This window comes from Lissotriton helveticus, chromosome 9 (assembly GCF_964261635.1).
Source record: "Lissotriton helveticus chromosome 9, aLisHel1.1, whole genome shotgun sequence".
NCBI lineage: Eukaryota > Metazoa > Chordata > Amphibia > Caudata > Salamandridae > Lissotriton > Lissotriton helveticus.
The window spans coordinates 183,317,553-183,339,458 of NC_136070.1; the positions used below are offsets into that span (position 1 = coordinate 183,317,553).

Consider the following 21,906-nt stretch of genomic DNA (forward strand, 5'->3'; position numbering starts at 1 on the left):
CCACCCTGAATGCGGAAGTCGGAGGGAGGTCCGTGGAGCCCCTGAGAGCCCCGTCGCTAACGAGAGGAGTGCTGTGCCCGACTGAATCGTATCTTGATTGCAGCCGATGTGAGGTGGGCCCGTTTCCTCATAGTGAATGCAGCGTTGTGAAGGAACTGTGAACCGGCATTTACTTGACTGTGCGCGAAGGTTGTGTGACCTCTCCGGCAGCCCGTTCGTCAGTCTAATGACTTTGAACTGGTGCCGCCTGTGCTCAAGTGGTGCTAAAGCCCGTGGGCGCGCATAGACTTCACCGGCAAAGCAGAGATCCTATCCCGGTGACCGCCGAGTGCAAATGATGTATTTACTGTGTTTCCTTGCCTTCTAGATATACGCGCATACGCCTTGAGTGATTATTAAAGAGTCCCAAACCTTATTTTGTGCTCAGAGAAGCCGTATACCTGGTCATTGAAAACAGCATAAACTGTAAGAGTTATCTTTCCCATTTGAAACGTATTGCAGATGTAATGATTCGAAAGTATTTAATTGGTGGCAGCGATACCAGAAGAAACATGTGGTTGTTTATTTAAATGAACCAATATTTATTGTGATATTTATTGTGATATTTATTCCTGAAGTTGTTCTATTTATTAATACTATTTATTACCAGAACTGTATGACCAAAAGAAATGTATATGTGCTTTCCCAGACAGCCCTATTTACAACAAAGAACTTTTATATAAAGGAATTGTATTTTTCTACAGCAGTGGTGCGGTGTCCTTCTTTTTGGTGTGGATGTACAAGGAGTTATTATTGGGTCAGAGCCGGCTTAACACTACAGCCTTCACTTGCCTTGTCACTTGAGCCAAGCTACCCCCTTTGTGCTGGGCTTGCCCATCGCAGGTCCAACATAAAATTGGTGGCAGCGGTGGGATTGCGAGCCGTGCTTGTTTTGAACCCCATAATAATTCAGTGTGCACCACAGGTACACACCCGGAGTTTTCTCCTAGCGGCCCTCAAATTCAACGTTTTGCTTTTTCCAAATTCTTTCCTGGAGGTGGGTGGAAGTGACCCTCAAAGTTCTTATCCTGGTCACCTACTTCGGGGTGGTGGTCCACACTTTTCACTGACAAGATGGAATTCGAAATGTCAGAGCTGGAGACCTATACTGTGGCACAGCTCAAGGATTTCTGTCAGGAGAGGGGAGTGTTTGTCAGGCGAGGGGCGAAAAGAGAGGAGCTCCGTACTAGTCAGCGAGCATGGGTGGAAGCACACACGGAGGGAACAGTGGAGGAGGAGGAATCGGACAGAGGTACTGTCATTGATAGGACTGCGGAATGTCCCCCGGGGGTGGGTGAGATGTCAATCAGCCCCAAGGCAACCTCACGGGAGGGCAGCAGTGTGTCATCGAGAGGGTTGTCAGAAACCGAGTTAGCTGACAGGAGAGAGGAAAGACTGTTAAGGTGGGAAATAGCAAAAATGGAGTTGGAAGAAAGGAGGGAGGGGAGGAGGTTGGAACACGAGTTCAAGCTACGAGAACTCGAATTCCAGGCCCCTAACATCACTCCGAAGGGTGTCGAGTCAAAGGAATTTGCCAGGGAGCCCAGGCCCCATTTACCCAAGGACGTAGTCGCCAGTTATACCGCTGGAGATGACATAGCCAAGTGGCTGGCAGCCTATGAGGTCTCCTTAAGAGCCCATGGGATCCATGAGAAGCATTGGGGTGGTGGATTATACCGGTACATGCCTCCGACAGGTAGGGATGCCCTATTGGCCCTAGACTGGGAGGAACAGGTTAATTACCCCGCCATGAAGGTGGCGCTCATCAGGAAGTTTGGGTTGACCCCCGAGAAATACCGGCAAAGGTTTAGGGGCAGCCACAAGCTGAGCTCACAGAATTGGGTTGACTTCCTGGATTTTGCCAAGAAAGCCCTGGATGGGTGGGTCCAAGGTAATGAGGTGGAGGACTATCGAGGGTTGTACGACTTGATACTCAAGGAACATCTACTCGAGAAATGTCTTCCCGAGCTGAGGCAACACCTGGTAGACAGCAAACTTACTTGCCCCCGTAAGCTTGCTGAGGAGGCGGACGTTTGGGCAAGTACCCGAGTGTCCACGAAGGGGACGGGAGGAGATTCTCAGAAGTCCGGACAGGGCGCTCCCCAGAAGAAAGAGGGGGGAGATAACAAGAAGCAGGAGTTCTCCAAAGGCCCCCAAAATACCTTTAAGGGGAAAAGTTTCTTCTCCACTTCTAAGGCTAACCCGCAGAAGAACCCTAATCCTGGCCAGAGTCAGCAGCCAAGGGTTATCCATTGCTATGAGTGCGGTGGTATTGGACATTATAAGGGAGACGTGAAATGCCTAAAGAGACCACCCCCTCCCACTGGAGGAAAGGCCCCGGGAGTCGCTAGTGTAGCGCTCGGGGAGGAGATGCCCTTAGTTAAGGGGGGGGGAGTGGGCGGGTATCACCTTAGTGTCCCTGGGTGATCGGGAGATGGTTCCAAAGATCCAGGTGCCCTCAAATACTACCAAGTATGGGCAATGGGTCACCATCAATGGCCATAGAGGGGAAGCTCTGAGAGATACAGGAGCCAGTATGACTATGGTAAGGAGTCATCTGGTGTCCTCAGAGCAGGTGATTCCAGGCGTGCTTCATCCAGCCGCGATGGCTGATGGCAGAATGGGCCACTATCCTGTGGCCGAGGTTCCCTTTGAGTGGGGAGGGGTTGCAGGTTCACTTCGAGTTGCTGTAAGCCCCGCCGTGCCAGTCGATTGTCTGCTGGGCAATGATATGGAGCACAATGCTTGGAAGGAGGTGGAATACCGGACTCATACTGAGATGCTGGGTACACCTGATTGGGCCTGTGTGAGTACCAGGTCTGCGGCTGCCCGGGAGGAGAAGTCGCGTGGGTTGGAGCCTGGAACAATGGCCCACCCAGCTGCTGATGAGGGAACATTTCGAGGACAGGAGGAGCCTGCCTCGATGTCCATGCCCCGTGAGACGGATAGGCCACCTGTGGAGGTGGACCCGGAGTCCGCGGAGGAGGACATGGTTCCGTTGGAGGACTTGCCTATCCCCGCTGAGTGGCGAGTGGAAGGAGGACCATCCAGGGAGGAACTGAGCAAGGGACAAAGGGAATGTCCCACCCTCGAGGGTCTGAGGCAACAGGCTGAAGCCCAGGCAGCAGGTAACGAGTCTGGGAACTATCGTGTTTACTGGGAGGATGGTCTCCTCTACAGTGAACCCAGGGCGCCAGTGCACGGATTGTCACGGGCCCTGGTAGTCCCACAGTGTTACCGAGCCTTCCTATTAGAGTTGGCTCATGAGATTCCCTTGGCAGGACACTTGGGTCAGGACAAGACCTTTGCCCGGCTTGTCCCCCACTTTTATTGGCCTCGAATGAGGGTGGCGTCCGACACATACTGTCGGTCGTGCGTGTCATGCCAAGCCAGTGGGAAAACAGGGACGAAGCTGAAGGCTCCCCTGGAACCACTTCCCGTCGTTGGCACCCCCTTTGAAAGGGTGGGCATCGACATTGCTGGGCCCCTAGATCCACCTACATCATTCGGTCACAGGTTTATCCTGGTCCTGGTGGATCACGCCACAAGGTACCCAGAGGCAATTCCTCTGAGAACCATTACTGCACCAGTAGTGGCCAAGGCCCTGACGGGGATCTTTACCCGAGTGGGATTCCCCAAGGAAGTTGTGTCCGACAGGGGGACCAACTTCCTATCAGCATATATGCGGGCCATGTGGAAGGAGTGTGGAGTGACTTACAGGTTCACCACTCCTTATCACCCACAGACCAATGGTCTTGTGGAAAGGTTCAACCAAACCTTGAAGGGTATGATCAGAAGTCTACCCGAAAGCCTGCGGAGGAAATGGGACGTCCTCCTACCCTGTTTGCTCTTTTCCTACAGGGAAGTGCCGCAAAAGGGAGTGGGCTTCAGCCCCTTCGAGCTTTTGTACGGGCACCCTGTACGTGGACCTCTCAGCCTGGTGAGGGACTCCTGGGAAAAGTCTCCCCGGAAAGTTCCCCAGGATGTGGTGAGCTACATGCTGGCCTTCCGAAGCCAAATGGCTAAGTTGTGGAAGCAAGCTTCTGACAACTTGGAAGCCAGTCAGGCAGTTATGAAAGCGTGGTATGACCACAACGCTCACCCAGTGGAGTTGGAGCCTGGCCAGAAGGTGTGGGTGATGGAGCCTGGAGAGCTGAGTGCCCTCCAGGATCGTTGGACAGGCCCCTACGAGGTATTGGAGAAGAAGGGCAAGTCTACCTATCTGGTGGACGTAAAGACCCCTCGGCATCCGCATCGGGTGTTACATGCCAATCGCCTCAAGCCCCACTACGAGAGGCCCGAAGTCATGTTGGTTATGGTGACTGATGGATCGGAGGAAGAGGACACGGAGCCTCTCCCCGACCTTTTTGCGTCTCAAGAAAAGGATGGGTCAGTGGACGGAGTGAAACTCTCGCCAACCCTGACTCCTGAGCAGCAGGAGGAATGTCGCCAGGTCTTGGGGTCATTCGCTCCTCTGTTCTCCCTTGTCCCGGGTAAGACCCACTTGTGTACCCATGACGTGGACACAGGGGACAGCCCACCTGTGAAGTCAAAGTCTTACCGGCTGTCTGACAAGGTGAAGGCCAGTATCCAAAGCGAAGTAGCTAAGATGCTGGAGCTAGGAGTCATCGAACCTTCAAGTAGCCCTTGGTCTAGCCCGGTGGTGTTAGTTCCTAAAGCTGCCCCACCTGGCACCACACCAGAATTGAGATTCTGTGTGGACTACCGAGGACTAAATTCGGTAACCAAAACAGATGCTCATCCGATCCCTCGGGCGGATGAATTGATTGACCGGTGGGGAGCTGCCCAATATCTCAGTACCATTGACCTCACTGCAGGGTACTGGCAGATTCCCATGTCCAATGGAGCCAAGGAAAGGTCAGCCTTCTCCACACCTGATGGACACTACCAGTTTTGCGTCATGCCCTTTGGGCTCAAGAACGCTCCTGCCACTTTTCAGCGGCTGGTGAACATGATCCTCACCGGGATGGAGTCATTCTCTGCTGCTTACTTGGATGACATAGCTGTCTTCAGTAGCAGCTGGGAGGATCGCTTGCAGCACTTGCAAGCCGTTCTCCAGACCCTGGAACGGGCTGGCTTGACGATCAAGGCCAGCAAATGTCAGATTGGACAGGGGTCGGTAGTGTACTTAGGACACTTGGTGGGCCGGGGAACGGTGCAGCCCCTTCAGGCGAAGATTGAGGCAATCATGGCCTGGAAACCCCCCAAGACCCAGACTGAGGTCCGAGCCTTCCTGGGCCTCACAGGTTAACAGACGATTCGTGAAGGGGTATGGCACTATCGTGGCACCCCTTACAGAACTCACGGCCAAAAAGCAACCCAGGAGAGTCATTTGGACGGAGGCTTGCCAGCGAGCCTTCGACACTCTGAAACAAGCATTGTGTAAAGCTCCAGTCCTGAAGGCTCCAGATTTTTCAAAAGAGTTCATTGTCCAGACAGATGCATCCCACATTGGCATTGGGGCGGTGCTATCGCAACTCAATGAAGAGGGTCTGGATCAGCCCGTGGTCTTTCTGTCACGAAGACTGCTTCCCCGGGAACAGAGGTGGAGTACCATCGAGCGGGAAGCCTTTGCGGTGGTCTGGGCACTGAAGAAGCTGCGACCATATTTGTTTGGTTCACACTTCCTTGTTCAGACAGACCACCGACCCCTTCGTTGGCTCATGCAAATAAAGGGGGAAAATCCCAAACTGTTGAGGTGGTCTATCTCTCTACAGGGAATGGACTTTCGGGTGGAACACCGGCCCGGAGTTGACCACGCCAATGCAGACGGTCTCTCCAGGTATTTCCGCCTTAGTGTTGAGGACTCCCAAGGGGTTGGGTAGCTCTCCCCACTTTCAGCTGGGGGGGACGCGTGTTAGACCCGTCTGCTTCTGAGAGTCCCCTCACCACTATGATTACTTTTGTTCCCCTGTACCTCCCAAAATTTGTCGCTTTTTATTTGTCTACCAGGACTTTTTATGTGTTGTTTCATGGGGTTAGATGTTCCTTGACGCCCAGTTGCTCACAAGGTTTGTGGCACCTATTTACAAGGCGCCTGGCCCAAACCTGTGGCATTACAAGCTGGGGTTGTCAACCTGTGTAAATGAACTTAAAATGGTGGACACCCTTTTTCCTCATGTGAAGTGACTCCCATTGGAGCCTTTATGAATCCTGGCCTTTTGAGGTTTTGGCGCCCTTTGTTTGGCGCGCATTTCTGACAGGAATTCCTTTATTTTCCTCAGGTACAAAAAATGGCTGCTCTAGAACCCCAGTACGGTGGCTGTGAGTGTCCTAAATACCCCTCAAGAGTGCCATGTCATTGTCACAGCCAGAGAAGGTTCTAGAACCTTCTGGCTCGTGCCAGTACCCCAGGGCACTGGCTATATAAGGCCCAGTCCCTGGCGGCCATTTTAGATTGAATGAAGGATTAAGAGATTCCAGACTTGACACCAGATTGACACCTGCCATGTTGACCCCTGAGGTGGCTGGTAGCGAAGGCAGTAGAGCAGCAAAGGGTTGCTGGCGTTGTGTCTGACTGGCGTTCCAGTCAGCTACGTGAGAAGTGATCTAGCGCCTACAGCGCCTGCCCAGCGAGTACCTCATTGCCCCCAAAGACTGTGGCCAGATTCGTGTGCCTCTCCGCCCCCCGGTGGTGAACTGTGATTGACTTATCGAGTCGCGAGGCGAGAGCAAGTTCGCCGCGACCGCGATCGTCAGCTGTGCCCCCTTCGCGTCAGGTGCCTCTAGAGGGGAGCTTGGACGTCTCCGAGCCCCACCAGCGTAGAGCGCTTCCTGCGCAGATAGAAGGTGAGGTGGTGCGCCGGGGCGGGGAAAGGCCGGCCTTCGTTGGGCGGGACTAGCGTCTCTGCCACTCCCCAGTAACCCGGGAGCTGTAGCTGTGGGCGGGAACCACCCTGAATGCGGAAGTCGGAGGGAGGTTCGTGGAGCCCCTGAGAGCCCCGTCGCTAACGAGAGGAGTGCTGTGCCCGACTGAATCGTATCTTGATTGCAGCCGATGTGAGGTGGGCCCGTTTCCTCATAGTGAATGCAGCGTTGTGAAGGAACTGTGAACCGGCATTTACTTGACTGTGCGCGAAGGTTGTGTGACCTCTCCGGCAGCCCGTTCGTCAGTCTAATGACTTTGAACTGGTGCCGCCTGTGCTCAAGTGGTGCTAAAGCCCGTAGGCGCGCATAGACTTCACCGGCAAAGCAGAGATCCTATCCCGGTGACCGCCGAGTGCAAATGATGTATTTATTGTGTTTCCTTGCCTTCTAGATATACGCGCATACGCCTTGAGTGATTATTAAAGAGTCCCAAACCTTATTTTGTGCTCAGAGAAGCCGTATACCTGGTCATTGAAAACAGCATAAACTGTAAGAGTTATCTTTCCCATTTGAAACGTATTGCAGATGTAATGATTCAAAAGTATTTAATTGGTGGCAGCGATACCAGAAGAAACATGTGGTTGTTTATTTAAATGAACCAATATTTATTGTGATATTTATTGTGATATTTATTGTGATATTTATTCCTGAAGTTGTTCTATTTATTAATACTATTTATTACCAGAACTGTATGACCAAAAGAAATGTATATGTGCTTTCCCAGACAGCCCTATTTACAACAAAGAACTTTTATATAAAGGAATCGTATTTTTCTACAGCAGTGGTGTGGTGTCCTTCTTTTTGGTGTGGATGTACAAGGAGTTATTATTGGGTCAGAGCCGGCTTAACACTACAGCCTTCACTTGCCTTGTCACTTGAGCCAAGCTACCCCCTTTGTGCTGGGCTTGCCCATCGCAGGTCCAACACTGTCTCTGTGGCTTTCCTGCTCAATATGGTCTAGAGAAAGACTGTACAAGACAATGTTTGTAACAGGCATCAAAAAGAACTGTGCTACCTCTATCACGGCGATTTCTCTGAAAATCATGCAAAATTAATGGCTGAGTGGATCTATGCAATTAACATCTTAAAGAACTGTGCAACTTCTCTCAATAAATAAAGAGAATTATTTATATTCACCTATCTGAGGCCTTAGGCCGTAATTTAATTCACTGACCTACTGTGCAAATGAAATGAAAATAAAATTAATGAAATGAATTCGTACTTGTTTAGCGCACTTATACCCTGAGACGTCTTGGCGCTGCACGCATACCGCTGTGGAACCCTTCCTGGCTTTTCCCTGTGAAATGCTCACTCCTGGGCAACCCCAAGGTGAAGCCAGGCATCCCAGAACTGTTGGGGCCGTTGTGGAGTTTAAGCAAGCTATTGCCCAGAGTTGCAGAGTGGGAGCCATGATTAGAATAGGCGCCGAGGCGAGAATTATCAGGTCCGAGGAAATTGAGCCCAAGACCCGCCGAGGCAGGAATTGAACCCTGGTCCCGGGCCAGAACTCTGCATCAGGGTCTGCCGCTCTAACCATTGAGCCACACTTCTCCACTGATGGAGAGCCATTGTCTCTCTCTTGTGTGTAAATACCTTTGTACCTGACTGGGATGACTAGTGTGAAGAATGGTGTGCTCCACTGCCTTAGCTAAGAGGGGAGAGGTGTGGCGCCGCGGCCAGGGCGACTGACGCTGGAATCTGGGGACCACGGTTCGATCCCCGGCTCCGGCGGCAGGGTAGCCCAGCACCATGTGACTCTGGGCAATAGCTCGCTTAATCTTCCCGACGGCCCCCAGCGCCTAGAGACCCTTACGGGTGAATGTGCGCTTTACAAATGTGGACTTTACTTTACTTTAGCTACAACTGTCTACTAGGTATTGCTACAAAGAAAACGTGTGGTTGAAGGGAACTGGCTAAGTTCAATGGATTAAGTCAGTTCCATCTTAAAGATACACATATATTTGCTATCAAAAGCCAAGTATAGATGTTATGTGTCACAGAGCTCTCAGTTTCACCCATACATTTTAAGTCCCTACATGCATCTGTCAGATAAAGTCATGAAACAGCATGGTCTATATTTTTTAAATATGGGTTGATGACACTCAGCTATAGCCTGCTTGAAAGGAGCTGGAACATTATAATAAATTCACTATATGTTAATTGGTGAAAAAGTAGGCCTTGGGTAACTGTCTTATTGTTGCAGAGAGGGTGAAAGGGGGAAAATAACCTCACAATTTAACTTAACTGTTCTGATATTTAAAGAGTTTAGAATCTGTGACCCTTTCCCTAGGTGGGAATGTAGGAGAGGAAGACAACAAGCCTATCCCGTTGGTCAGAGAGGCTAGGGTGCCACGCAGATTCCATAAACCATTTCTCGCAGAGCTTGCAGGAGGCAAACTCAATCTACAGACATTTGGAGAAATACTGTTAGTAAGCTCTTATTGACAGACCCTAAGATGTTGTTTCCACGGTTAATACATGTATAGTGAAATACAACAATCTCAATAGAATTATAGCCACCAAAGTATAGAATCAGACGATGCCTAAAACATCAACAAAGAGTAATTGCTATCTACTCACCAGTTAAACTTTCATTGCATGCTACAGCGCCAAAAAAGCAACTCTACGTTCTGCACAATGAACACCACATACAAAATGGGGGAAATTTTTGTCTTACCAGCAGTCGTTGACACAGTTGACCACGCCACACTTATTTGCACCTTGTTCTCAAATGTTTCTCATCTTTTGTCACCAATTGTCACCAGCTGGTGAAACTAGGAGACTACACCTCCCTGGATGTTCGGATGCCCTGCGATATACTTTAACACACCACACAATGGTTTCACTACAACTTTTGGAGTTCTGTGAAATCCCTCAGCTTTTCCCTGGACCCTTATTGCACTACAACTTTACAACAACAGAGGGGCTAATGCTGCCAACGTCTTCTTCCACCTCTTAAAAAAAGTTAAAAATCTAATTCCTAAGCACCTTAATTTAGGCCGCAGGTCCTCAGTTACACCAGGTTCTTCTTAAAACAGTCTTTCATTGTGCAGCCAAATTTAGTATCTCTAAAAAAAACGCCCCCCCCTTGTCTGATAGTTTCATTGGCTAACACTTGATGTAAGAATCACATTTAAACAATACATTTGAACAGTGCTCCCTCCCTCTCTACTCTACTTCAGATGTCTGGAGACATCTCTGCAGGAATGCTCTGCAGATTGAAGCATTTAGATTTAGAACAACTTATGCTCTGATTTACACCTTCCCCCAAATGGAGAGTTTAGCCAGAAAATGACACTTTCTCTGAATATCAGAACTTATTTTTAACCATCTATTCTTGAACTAATCTGAGACCTTCTCCCAGCTCCCAATCTTCACCTTGTCTATTTTCCTTCCCCTCCTTCTTCTAGTTTTTTTTCTCTAAGCCTCCCCTTACACTTATTAGTGAAATACTAACCTTACTTTTCTTTTTTTAGAGTTATGATCTTCTAGCTAGTTGTAGGTAGTTGTACTCATTAACAATGTAAAACTCATAATTACCCCTCAGTGGTAGAACGCCATTATGCTACAATATTAAATGACATAAAATAAACCATCCAGATTGCCATAGCCTGTAGTAAGCTACACATTTCTTGCAGTTTGTCTGAACTGAAGCCTACCATTGCTTGAGGTTTTATTATTGACCTATGTATTTTGGTTTGACTTGTAGAGATAGACGAAGAGTTCATTAGAAACTTGAAGGTATTAATTCCTTGGCTTCTTAGTCCTGAGAACCTGGATATCAAGGAGATCAATGGAAATAAAATCACCTGTCGTGGACTTGTGGAGTATTTTAAGGTAAATGTTATCCTAAAGAAATTCTTTAATATTTTTTTTTCATCTTTTTACAAAGGTTTCGAATATTTTCTACCAAAATGCAACTGTAATATTGGTATCAAGCTTTTGGTTCAAATACTATTAGTTTACATTGTAGGACTCCTGACAAGGTCATGAACTATAAATTAAGTATTTATTCTCCAGAGATGCTCATATTCTTGCCTCATTGGTTTAAATAATGATCCTTCCAAACCCTGAAACAATTCTAGCAAATTGATAGAATAACTGTGTGCATGGAACCTATTAACACACAATTTGCTATGCACAATGTGCCTTTTGTTGTTCCCAAGGGAATTAGCCACAATTTGTGAAGTAGCTACCTGTAGTTGTTCTATACGTTTACTATTTGCATTAGAACATACCAACATTATGGCTAAAATGCTTTTCAAAGTGAACATAGAAAGAAGAGTTTCAATATGCCTACTATTTTAGAGCTGTGAGTAATAATGGCCTAATTTACAAAGATTTTTCTTGGAGCAGGTACTGTTATTGAAATCCCAGATTGTTGATTTACATTTTAGCAACTTTTACGTGGCCAAATTGGCCCCAAGAGCTCATACTTGTGGAAAAGTTGAGTTTTCTAGTATTTCATGTACCAAACTGTGGCAACATTTGTATTAGGTAGCAGTAGAGCATGAATAATATATCAATCTACTGTGTAACAGTTGTTTTACATTGAAAAGTACAATTCAAAAGCATTGTGTGATGACATTAACCATCAGTGCATATTAAATCCTCATTCACCACTATAGTAGTTTAAAGTAAAACATATACCACCATATGGGAGTATAGATCTACAACACAAAAAAGATATATAAATATTGCTCATTGATTTTGTTCAATCTTCCAGGCTTACATAAAGATTTACCAAGGAGAAGAATTACCTCATCCGAAATCAATGCTGCAGGTAAGTGATTTTTATTCATGCACGTTTTGTCTTTGTAGGGCCTTCATTCAACCAGAGGATGCTAAGAGCGCTGGTGATGAGAATGAAGGGTGGGAGATACAGCCTAAGGGTCCCATTCACAGACTACTTGTGTGTAGTTATGCTAGTTTAACACGTGCAAATAGTCTTTTTTGCAAGCGCAAAACTACTTTTGGGTTTCAGATAAGTTGGTTTTGTACAAATACTAGAATGAGAGTAAGCATTGCAGGGGCAGGGAGTGGGTGTTCCAGAGATAGACTGCCCTGTAAAATGTAGTGCAGAGGGGAATTGTTAAAACTACCAATTGGTGAAAAAAGGACGTCCATTTGTGTTCCCATTGGAAGGGTTTGAAATGGGTTGGGATTAGTTCGACTCACAGAAAGTGATCAACGTGTTTCTGCTCAGCAGGCACCTCTAATCAATGTGTATGGGCATTTGTAAGGACCGTATTGCTCTCTCTATGCTCTTAATGTTAATAAAAATATTGATTAGAAACAGTGAAGCTCATAAATACAAAGAATTTACAACCAGAAGTCTAAGGACGCACTTGTAGATCACCATGTTTGGGAACCCATCTTGTTAGGGTTTAGCATCTCATCCCTATCGAGGGTTGAAGGTTTAGGTTCACTCTAATACCTGTGGCCACCACTAAATGCACTTACTTCCAGTAGAGAAGACCCAAACATCACAAAAGCACATATGAGCGCCTCTACATAAGGGTAGTAGCTCGCATCAGGATTACTAAGATCGGTGCTAGTAGGAGCCCAATGATGAAGCATACAGCCCAAAAGTAGGTGAGGGTTTATCAACATATCATTCACAGGACCTGAGCTGTTTTTTCCAGAGCTACTGCAGCCTCCGTACCAAATTTTAAATCTTGACTAAGGACTTTTTTTTGTGATTAGCTAGGATGGAGACCAAATGTCTTTGGTTTCTCCCTTCTTCATAAAGAGTCATAAAGAGTCTGATTTTATGTTTCGCAGCTAAATGTAGAATTTCCTGCCAGTGCAGTGGAGGTTCTTTGGAGGTATGTTCACTGTGTCACTGAGGTGTGATGGAACTACTTTAACAACCTCAAGTCCTGGAAATGGACCGCCCAAGTGGGGGCCAATTGACAAGACCCCAGAGAAAAGGCCAAAGTACTCTGAAAGTGTGCCTTTTGCTAGTTAGAGATATTGTTCATGATTTCTGTGCCAGACTCGCATGATTGCAAAGGCAGCAGAAAGGGCATTGGGTGGGATTGGCAATCCGTTCTGGCCACGTTTCTGCAGGCCTTCTGTCTAGTAAATGGTGTTCCTGTTAGCAGAGAGGACAGGGAGATTCCATATTTTCAGGAACACAGCTTTCCATCTCTAAATGGTACAGCAGAAGAAGGAGCAGGGTGGTTTGAATATCTGCTTTTTTGGGGGGCGGGGGCTAGGGGCATTACCACCTCTCTCAAAATCAGCCCAAACTAACCTCCAACAATGGATCTCCCACATGGCATATTATGGTCTTATGCACTTTGCTGGTGCCATTTTCTGGCAGCTTTTTGGTTGTGATAAAATATTATATATATGTGATAAAGTATCCTGTAACATACATGGTAAGGTTATTGCAAGTCACTGAGGTATTCCATGACCATAGAGAGAAATGAAGACAAAGGCCGTGTTCCTTTAAAAGGTCATGGAACTCGAAGGTGGCTTGCAATATCCTTTTAATGCACTAAAGAGGGCATTTTATTCCTTATAATACATGGTCACACCATCGCCATTCCCACAAACCACTTAAATATTTGGTGTCTTGCTCTATCACATGGTGCATTAGTGTGTTTGCTGACATGAAGAATATCATTGGAATCTGTAACATCAATTTAAACAAAAAGCAGCTAGTATTTTGTTTCAAGTAGACATTAGAAGCAGTGTCATGTAAGTGAGGCTAGGAAGATGCTGTAGCTCATAATGCCTAGAAACATGCAGAAATTATATCCTTCTTGCAATGACTGAGCAGTGCAAAAAATAACCAGGTTGCCATAAATATCTTCTCTCTGCTTGGCACTGTACAGATAGAAAAGCTGAGTAGAAGAAAGAAAAGCCACGTTTCGTTTTTGTTTTGGAAACTGCATCTTTAATTATACCCTGGGTCATGCCTTTCCCCTCAGCTGCTGGCTCGCGCAGCAGGCATTGTGGGATCGGGAATCAACTGTAACAAGTTATTTTCAATTGTTGCCTAAGTCATTCCTTTATAATCGGCCACTGGGTGTGTCACAAGTCGCCTTCTATAAAGAAATAGGAGACCGTTTTTATACAGGAATTGCAGAATCCCGTATTATATTCATTAAAAAAATGTTATTATCTTCAAAAATATTTGGTCAATAAAAGTGAATGTGTCCTTCCACCATTATAAGGCTGTGCTGTAGCTATTAGTAAATGCTGCTATTTTCATTTTCACTACGTCTGTGAAAAGGTCCGTTCCCCACAAGGAAGCTGTTTACGCATCTGACCCCTAGACTATTCATCGTTTGCTATCAATATGTGGGGGAGAAATCACTTTGATCTGGTTCCAATGAACCTTCTCAGACTTACATCTTGGTTTAAAGAGTTCGCTTGGGTTTACCAAATCTAAGTCCAGTAAATATTTGTCCATTTTTTCAATGCAGTCATAAGGACTACACTAATCAATTCTGTGGCTCAATGGTTAGAGCGGCAGACCCTGATGCAGAGGTCTAGCCCGGGACCAGGGCTCAATTCCCCGCCTCGACGGGTCTTGAGCTCAAAAATTCCACGGACCTGATAATTCTCGCCTCGGTGCCTATTCCAATCATGGAGTCCCACTCTGCAACTCAGGGTAATAGCTTGCTTAATCTCCACAACGGCCCCCACAACGCTAAGGATGCCTGGCCTCCACCTTGGGGGTGCCCAGAAGTGGACACCTCACAGGGAAAGCCAGGATGGGTTCCACAGCGGTATTCGTGCAAGCGCCTTGAGACCCTTGCGGGTGAGTAGTGCGCTATACAAGTATCAATTTACATTTTACATTTTTTTTGTTTAGTAGAAGTGACTACCGGTAACATTATGTGCAATAGTACTAAAGGTTGTTGTATCTTTTACTTTCCCCTTACTTTGTTACAGGCCACAGCTGAAGCTAACAATTTGGCCGCTGTAGCAACTGCTAAAGACCTATTCAATAAGAAAATGGAAGAGGTAAGTCAACAAAACCAACAACCTATTTCCATGTTAGTGCATTCCACGGCGTGCAACCTCTTCAAGTTTTGACTCCTTTCATTGGATTTACTGACACTATCATTTCATTGTCTCTCAAACATTGACCCCTGTTCCTGTCATTTTTTTTTATAGGCTCCTTACTTGTGTTGATGGGTGCATGCGCGCACACACACACACATGCACGCACTCGCACACACACGCACACTCTCTCACCTCTGTATTTATTTAATTGATTTCTATAGTGCTGGCTTGTAGCCAAAGGTATCTCCTGTAGAGCTGGTTCATTTACATTCTTAGTACATTCTACTACCAAGACGGGAATAAACAATATACGAACAGTGTAATGGAGTTCCTCCAATGTATAACCACTGTATAGCTGCCAGCCACGGTATCTCAAACGTTCTAGGACCCTGACCTCTATAGCGAGTGAGCGGTGGTTCCTGTGGCAGGTCGAAAGGCAAAAAAACAACCTCACAATATTTAGAACAATAAAAAACAAGACTCATCTTAACACATCCAAAGAACTTATAATGTATCCATACAAAATTCATAGAAATTTCACTGGTAAGATGATATGTAATGTCACCAGTGATGTCACTTATGATGTTATTTGCCATATCAATTATGAGGCCTGAGCAGTAGTCCACGTTTGTGGGGCAGGGGAGCGCTATTATCAAGCTGCAAGTTCTGGTTTGTGTAGTGGACCATAACTGGTGAATTTCAGAGGGTTTGAGGTTTTACTTTGTAACTATAGCTTCATTTTAACTGTTTGTTTTACGGAAATGTCCGAATTTTGTTTTTAAATTTTAATTAATGTATTCTGAGCAAAAGTTTAAATGTTTTGAAAATGAAACTAATTGCTACCAAAGTGGAAGACACAATCCAAAGGTACATCAAAATGAGGAGACAGGTATAAAAGCAGGCTAAAATAGAATTTAATTATTCAGAAAAATAAACTACCTTTCCTTTACAATATAGAAAAACTATTTCAAAGCTGAACATTTATTCAACAGATGTGACAGAGATCACAAACATTATAAAGCAAGCATTAGCAAAACCAAGGGTTTGACATTTTGTGAGGGAGTGAATGGTAATAGTTAAGGCTTTGCATGTGTTGCCACCAGTTATTCTGGAAAGAAAATACTACAATGAAGCCACATCCTGGCTACAACAATATGGTAGCTGGGAGTAGGAGCACTGTGCTAAGCATACTGCTGCATTAGTAGTCGTGCATTTTATCTTCAGAGAAGAGTGATATGAAAAGAAGTTAGACGACTATGTTGTAGGTGGTGAACTCACAAGGCATACACACCAGAATATTGCATATTAGATGCTTGTGACAAAAGGCTGGTATTTTCATTACAGCTTTAAGAAAGTGTATTTGCTGTGTACATCTCTACGTTGTGAACAAAAAAAAGCTGTAAAACAACAATTCGTGCAATGGCAATTAGTGATTGATACTGTTATGATTGACTAAGGAATTCACATTACAGATGTGTTAAAACATAAATCAGCAGTACAATAACCAAATACATTGATGTTGTATCTGAATAGTAAATGTACGAAAAAACATACATTTACTTTCAACTATAAGGTGCACATCATGTTGCATTTGCAATCTTGCAAAAGGACTTCTTGATGCCCCACACTAGAATCTAAGTGGAAATCAAATGGGACTATAAACCATTCAGTAAATGACATCACCCTGATGGAGCCCATCTGAGCAATGGAAAACCATGAAAGAAAGATGGAAGCCAATGGAGGAAAATGGCTGCTCAAAAGTGCCCTCTGTCTCCTTACTTCATATTGTGCTATTTTGAGGAAGTGATGATATGAGGCCTGATAGGCAGCTGAAAAATAACATACCAGCAATGTTCTTCCTACTATTTGCTAAGTTGCTGCCCTTTAGGAAATGAAAGCCTCCTCCATTGCTAAAGGCATTCTGGCAGTCAATAATCTTCCTCTCCCTCCCTAACCATGCAGAAGGTCAAGACGGGTTGTTTTGACAAAATTGGAATATCATTCAACACACCTGTGCTCCATGAAGAAATGATACTTTCAAAAATAATGTCCACCTTCGCAGGTATGTTTTTAAACACCTTTCTTGGTGTATGTGACCTTAGCACTTAGACAAGGGTGGGATGGTGTGGGATTATAAAACACCACCCCATGTCCAAGGTAGGAGGGATAAACATGATCCCCTGCCATGTCTAAGGCGAGGGCGGTGCAAAAAAGGGAGGCATGGTGGTCAGAAAATGAATGCCTGCTGTGATTGCGCAAGGTAGGAGGGTTTAAAATGCACCCCACTCCATAAATCATGTTTTATTTACTCCTTGCAGACATTTGTCAAAATTAATCATATCATCTTGGCACTTTGGCAGTTGTGTAGGTCCCTTGGCCTAGGACAAGGTGGGGGGGAACAAATTCATGCCCCTGGCCTTGGGCGAACAAAGCAAACACAAGGAGACAGAAGGGGTTGACAAATGACTGAAGGATGGCCGGTGACTATCAAAAATGTCAGCTATCTCCGTCTTCCTTTGCCCATGCCATTCCATAGGCCAAGTAGGATCTGGGCAGGTGACGACTGATTGGGTGCTCTATTCGTACTAATGAAGAAGTCGCCAAGGTTACTACGGCTTATGTTGAGTTCTTCTTCAAGTAGCTACACCATAGAATGAGGCTGTTAATGGGAGCATGTTTGTTCAGAAGACTCTAAATTCATTTGTGGATTGCCTGATGACATACCAACCTACAGGTTGTAAACCACTGTTGTCCTAGTGATACAGTGTTACAGCAAATAGCCCAAGCACAAGATATTGCAGCTACCTCTCATGCAATCTCTTTGGAATCTTGAGAATGGGTTGGGCAATCAGGATTCTTAGGATGGTGACATTGTCTATTGTTCTTTGTTGAATGCAGACTGTTTGCAATTGACAATTCAAACTGGATCAAAAAAGGTGTGCTTCAATTCACATTTATTGTACCCAGATACATGAGACACTTTCCTGAGGCTCAGCCGGGAAAGCGAGGAGTGTGCATACATTGTTTTTAAATTGATTGCTAATTTTAAACATTGTGTGCTTTTAAAAATTCTGTTACTGCTAATTTAAAATATTGTGTGCTTTTAAAAATTCTATTACTGTTTTGCCCTGCATTTACCCCACGCGGTGTTTACTCCCTCCCGCACTGCCACCGCGAACCCTGCAGCCGACTAGGAGCTGTTCAGGGACTCACGCAGGCCAGGCGCCATTTTCAGACCAGTTTGGGGTGACGGTCTAGTTGTTTTTAGCTGCCCGCCCCCCTCTCTCCCCTACTTATGGCCACCATCAAACGTCCGCGCAGCGGGCGGGCGCAGCGGGCGCGCTGGCGGTGCGCCGAAGCCGCACCAAAGGCAAGTCCGTCTGTGCCAGGTCATCGCCTCTCGCCAGTCCCCCTGGTCGAGTGCTGCCGGAGCCACTTGCTTACGACAGAGAGGTACTTTTAACGCTGAACCCAGGTGGGGAGAGGTGTGGGACATTGCCAAAACAACTAGGGGTGACAGGTTTGTCCTGTACGGTTTGTAACTTTGCTGCTCCAGCACCTGGTCGAGTGAGACTTGCCAGGGGACTGGAGACTCACGTACAGGTTACGGTTTTCCAATTAAATGTTAGATCACTCGCCAAACATCATCTGGAAGTACAGACACTCATTGCTGAAGAATCCCCTGATGTGTTCTTTATTTGTGAAACCTGGCTGCGAGATGACGATATGACAGGAATAGTGAATCTTACGCTCCCCGCAGTATATCTGATCGAGACGCTAAATAGGGATACCAGAGGCGGTGGTATTGCAGTCATTTATAAAGCTCAATACCCTTGTTCCTTTATCAAGGAAGATCTAGGTGGCAGTGAATGTGCCCGTTTTAAGATTGCTATTAGTGCACAGTTCACACTTTCAGGACTGTATATCTACCGCCCACCGGGGCCTGCCTCGAAGTTTATTGAGGCTCTGCTAGAAGCAGCTAACTCGCTAGTGGCGGGATCGGCCAACTTCACAATCTTGGGGGATTTGAATCTCCATTTCGATCAGATCCAGGATCCCACTATTCGCAACTTGTTGGCTGACCTGGCCGCCTTACAGCTAGATCCGCTGATTAGTGCTGCTACGCACTCGGCCGGCCATATCTTAGACCCAGTGTTCTCTAATATCCTGCAAGTGAAAGGGGATTTGCCTAAACCAATGGGCTGGACCGACCACTTTCTGGTCAGAGTCAGTATGGAGATTCCTGAGCCTTTCTCGATGAAGGAGGTGAAGAGGGTCTTGAAAAGGCCCTGGCATAAACTCAAACTGAAGGATTTTCATGCTTTCCTAGGGACGTTCTCCCTGGAGGGCGTGGCTGATCCGGAGGTGGCGTACTCTGCCTTTTGTGACTGGATCGTGAGAGGCCTGGACGCTCTCATTCCAGTCAAATGGACCAAGGGGCGCAGGTCCATCTCTAATCCATGGTACGGTGGGCTCTGAGAGCATTGAGGAAGCAATGCAAGAGAGCCGAGCGGACATGGAGAAGGGAATATAAAGAGGAAGATAAAGTAATCTATTTGGCTAAAATGAAGTTGTATCATAAAGCGATCTGTTCTGCACGTGCTACATTCTATGCAGAGGAAATAAAAACTAGCTGTAATCCTACTTAATGCATTTTTAAAATTGTGCAAGAGCTAAAGAACTCTAGATGTAGAATATCTAATCTATCCTCTGCACAGCAGTGCGAAGAACTAGCCATCTTCTTCGTTGAAAAGGTGCAAAAAATGTATAAGACCTTTTCGCAGCACCTTCCCGGTCCATCTGTTTTCGTTGATACTAGGGTTGGCGGCTCCACCTTAGCAACTATCCCAGAGATCTCTGGGGAAGAGTTAGCTAAATTATGCAGGAAAGAGAAAGCGGGTTCTCCATCGGACCCTATGAGGCCGGCTCAATTTATGGAGTCCCTGGTGCACTTCCAACAGTCGATCGGCGTCATACTTAACCTGTCCTTCTCCACATCCATAGTCCCTAGGGCTTGGAAACAGGCATGGGTATCCCCCATTATTAAGAAGCCCTCACTGGATCCGTCAAAACCAGAAAACTTTAGGCCAATCTCCCTCCTCCCGTGCGTGGCCAAGATTGCGGAGGCTCATGTGAATAATGTTCTATCTCTGTATATGAGCCAAAATGACATTCTGGATCCGTCGCAAAACGGGTTCAGGCCTGGCCATAGCACGGAGTCTGCTCTTCTTGCCTCTACGGAGCACTTAAGGATGATTCTTGACGCCGGTCAGAGTGCAGCGCTGATCCTGTTAGATCTCAGCGCTGCCTTTGGCACGGTCTCACATGACATTCTTCTGCACCGGCTGGAGGCGGTAGGGATTACGGGATCTGCCTTAGAGTGGTTCCGGTCTTTCCTAGAGGAGAGATCCTTTCGGGTTTCGGCACCGCCATACATCTCTCAGTCCCACTCTATTGGCCAGGGGGTTCCGCAAGGTTCTGCACTCAGTCCATATTTGTTTAATCTGTATGTGCAACCTCTGGCAGCTGTGGCAAAAGAATGGGACTTAGCGCTGGTGTCTTACGCGGATGATACCCAGCTGGTCATCACCCTAGCTGAAGGACCATCTACATCAGCTACTAGGTTTAGAGATGGTATGGCAGATGTCGCCCAGTGGATGGCAAACAATTGTTTACAGCTCAATGCTAGCAAAACAGAGGTTTTGCTAGTAGGGAAAAACACCGCCCTCTGGAATGAGCACTGGTGGCCGGTTCGCTGGGCACGATGCCAACGCCAAAGCCCCTAGTTAAGAACTTGGGAGTGTGGATGGATTCCTCACTTAGCTTTCAGACTCACACAAAGAGAGTGGCAGCTACCTGTGTGGGCCTGCTGAGAGGCCTAAAACCCATTCTGAAGTATTTTGAGCCAACAGTACGTCAGCTTATTGTTCAAGCCATGATTATCTCTTGTTTGGACTATGCCAGCACATTGCTCCTGGGCGCTAACAAAGCTGAGGTACTGCGACTCCAACGGGTTCAAAACCTGGCAGCGAGAACTCTGATTGGGCTCCCTCGCAGATGCCCTGTCAGATCAACGATTGGAAGATTGCATTGGCTCCCGATTGCTTCTCGGATTAAATTTTAACCCCTCGTCATGGCGTTTAAGATCCTTAAAACCGGGAGACCGGTTTTACTGCACCCATTGTTGTCCTGGTACGCTCCCCGGCGTAACCTGCGCTTGCTGGGACAACACCTGGTGAATGTACCACGAACCAAACTATGCCGCATGGGAGGGCACTCCTTCCGGGTGTTGGCGGCCACACTATGGAACTCCCTGCCGGCCCACATCCGCGGAATAAAGAACCTGTTGGCTTTTCAGAAAGCCATTAAAACTCTCCTCTTCTCATCATCATAGGCTGTTGTCTACATCTGGCTATCCTTGAACATCTGTCTCTTTGATCTAGCAGCGCCGGGACGCCTCTTTGCTGGGGCAGCTGTTGCGCTTTGTGTATGAGAAAAAGAAGGGGTATCCCCGACTAGTGTTCCTAATTTCGGGATATATAACTGTTTGTGAAGACAATAATTAGGAACAAGGGTATTTTTTTCCATGCAGATTAAACAGCCGAAACGCGCGTAGTAGTAATTACAATCTTTAGCCATGTTTTTTAATACAATCAGTTACACAGTATTAAAACTGTAATGTATTATATCATAATCTGCATGGAAAAAAATACGCACAATCTCATGCATTTGCAGATTCTATAATACAAAGACAAAGGAGATCAATATATAATGAATGTATAAAGTATTGTTTTTCTATTTTTATAAATCATTGTTCAATAAATTGCACAAACTTTATCTGTACCATGCACTTTGTTTATTATTCAGTTTTCTTAGTTTCATGTCAGTGGCTGTCCGCTCTATACCCTTGTTCCTAATTATTGTCTTCACAAACAGCTGTTGCGCTTTACCGAA

At 46.3% G+C, this 21,906-nt stretch overlaps 1 protein-coding gene across 2 annotated transcripts in view; it reads left to right on the top strand.

Moving 5' to 3' along the window:
- Positions 1-21,906, top strand: part of ATL1 (atlastin GTPase 1) — a 283,253-nt gene that overhangs the window by 214,071 nt on the left and 47,276 nt on the right. For both annotated transcript variants that reach the window (XM_078659723.1, XM_078659724.1), the window contains exons 9-11: positions 10,637-10,764; positions 11,654-11,710; positions 14,839-14,910. In XM_078659723.1, coding sequence (XP_078515849.1) covers positions 10,637-10,764; positions 11,654-11,710; positions 14,839-14,910 — 257 coding nt within the window. The remainder of the gene's footprint in view (positions 1-10,636; positions 10,765-11,653; positions 11,711-14,838; positions 14,911-21,906) is intronic.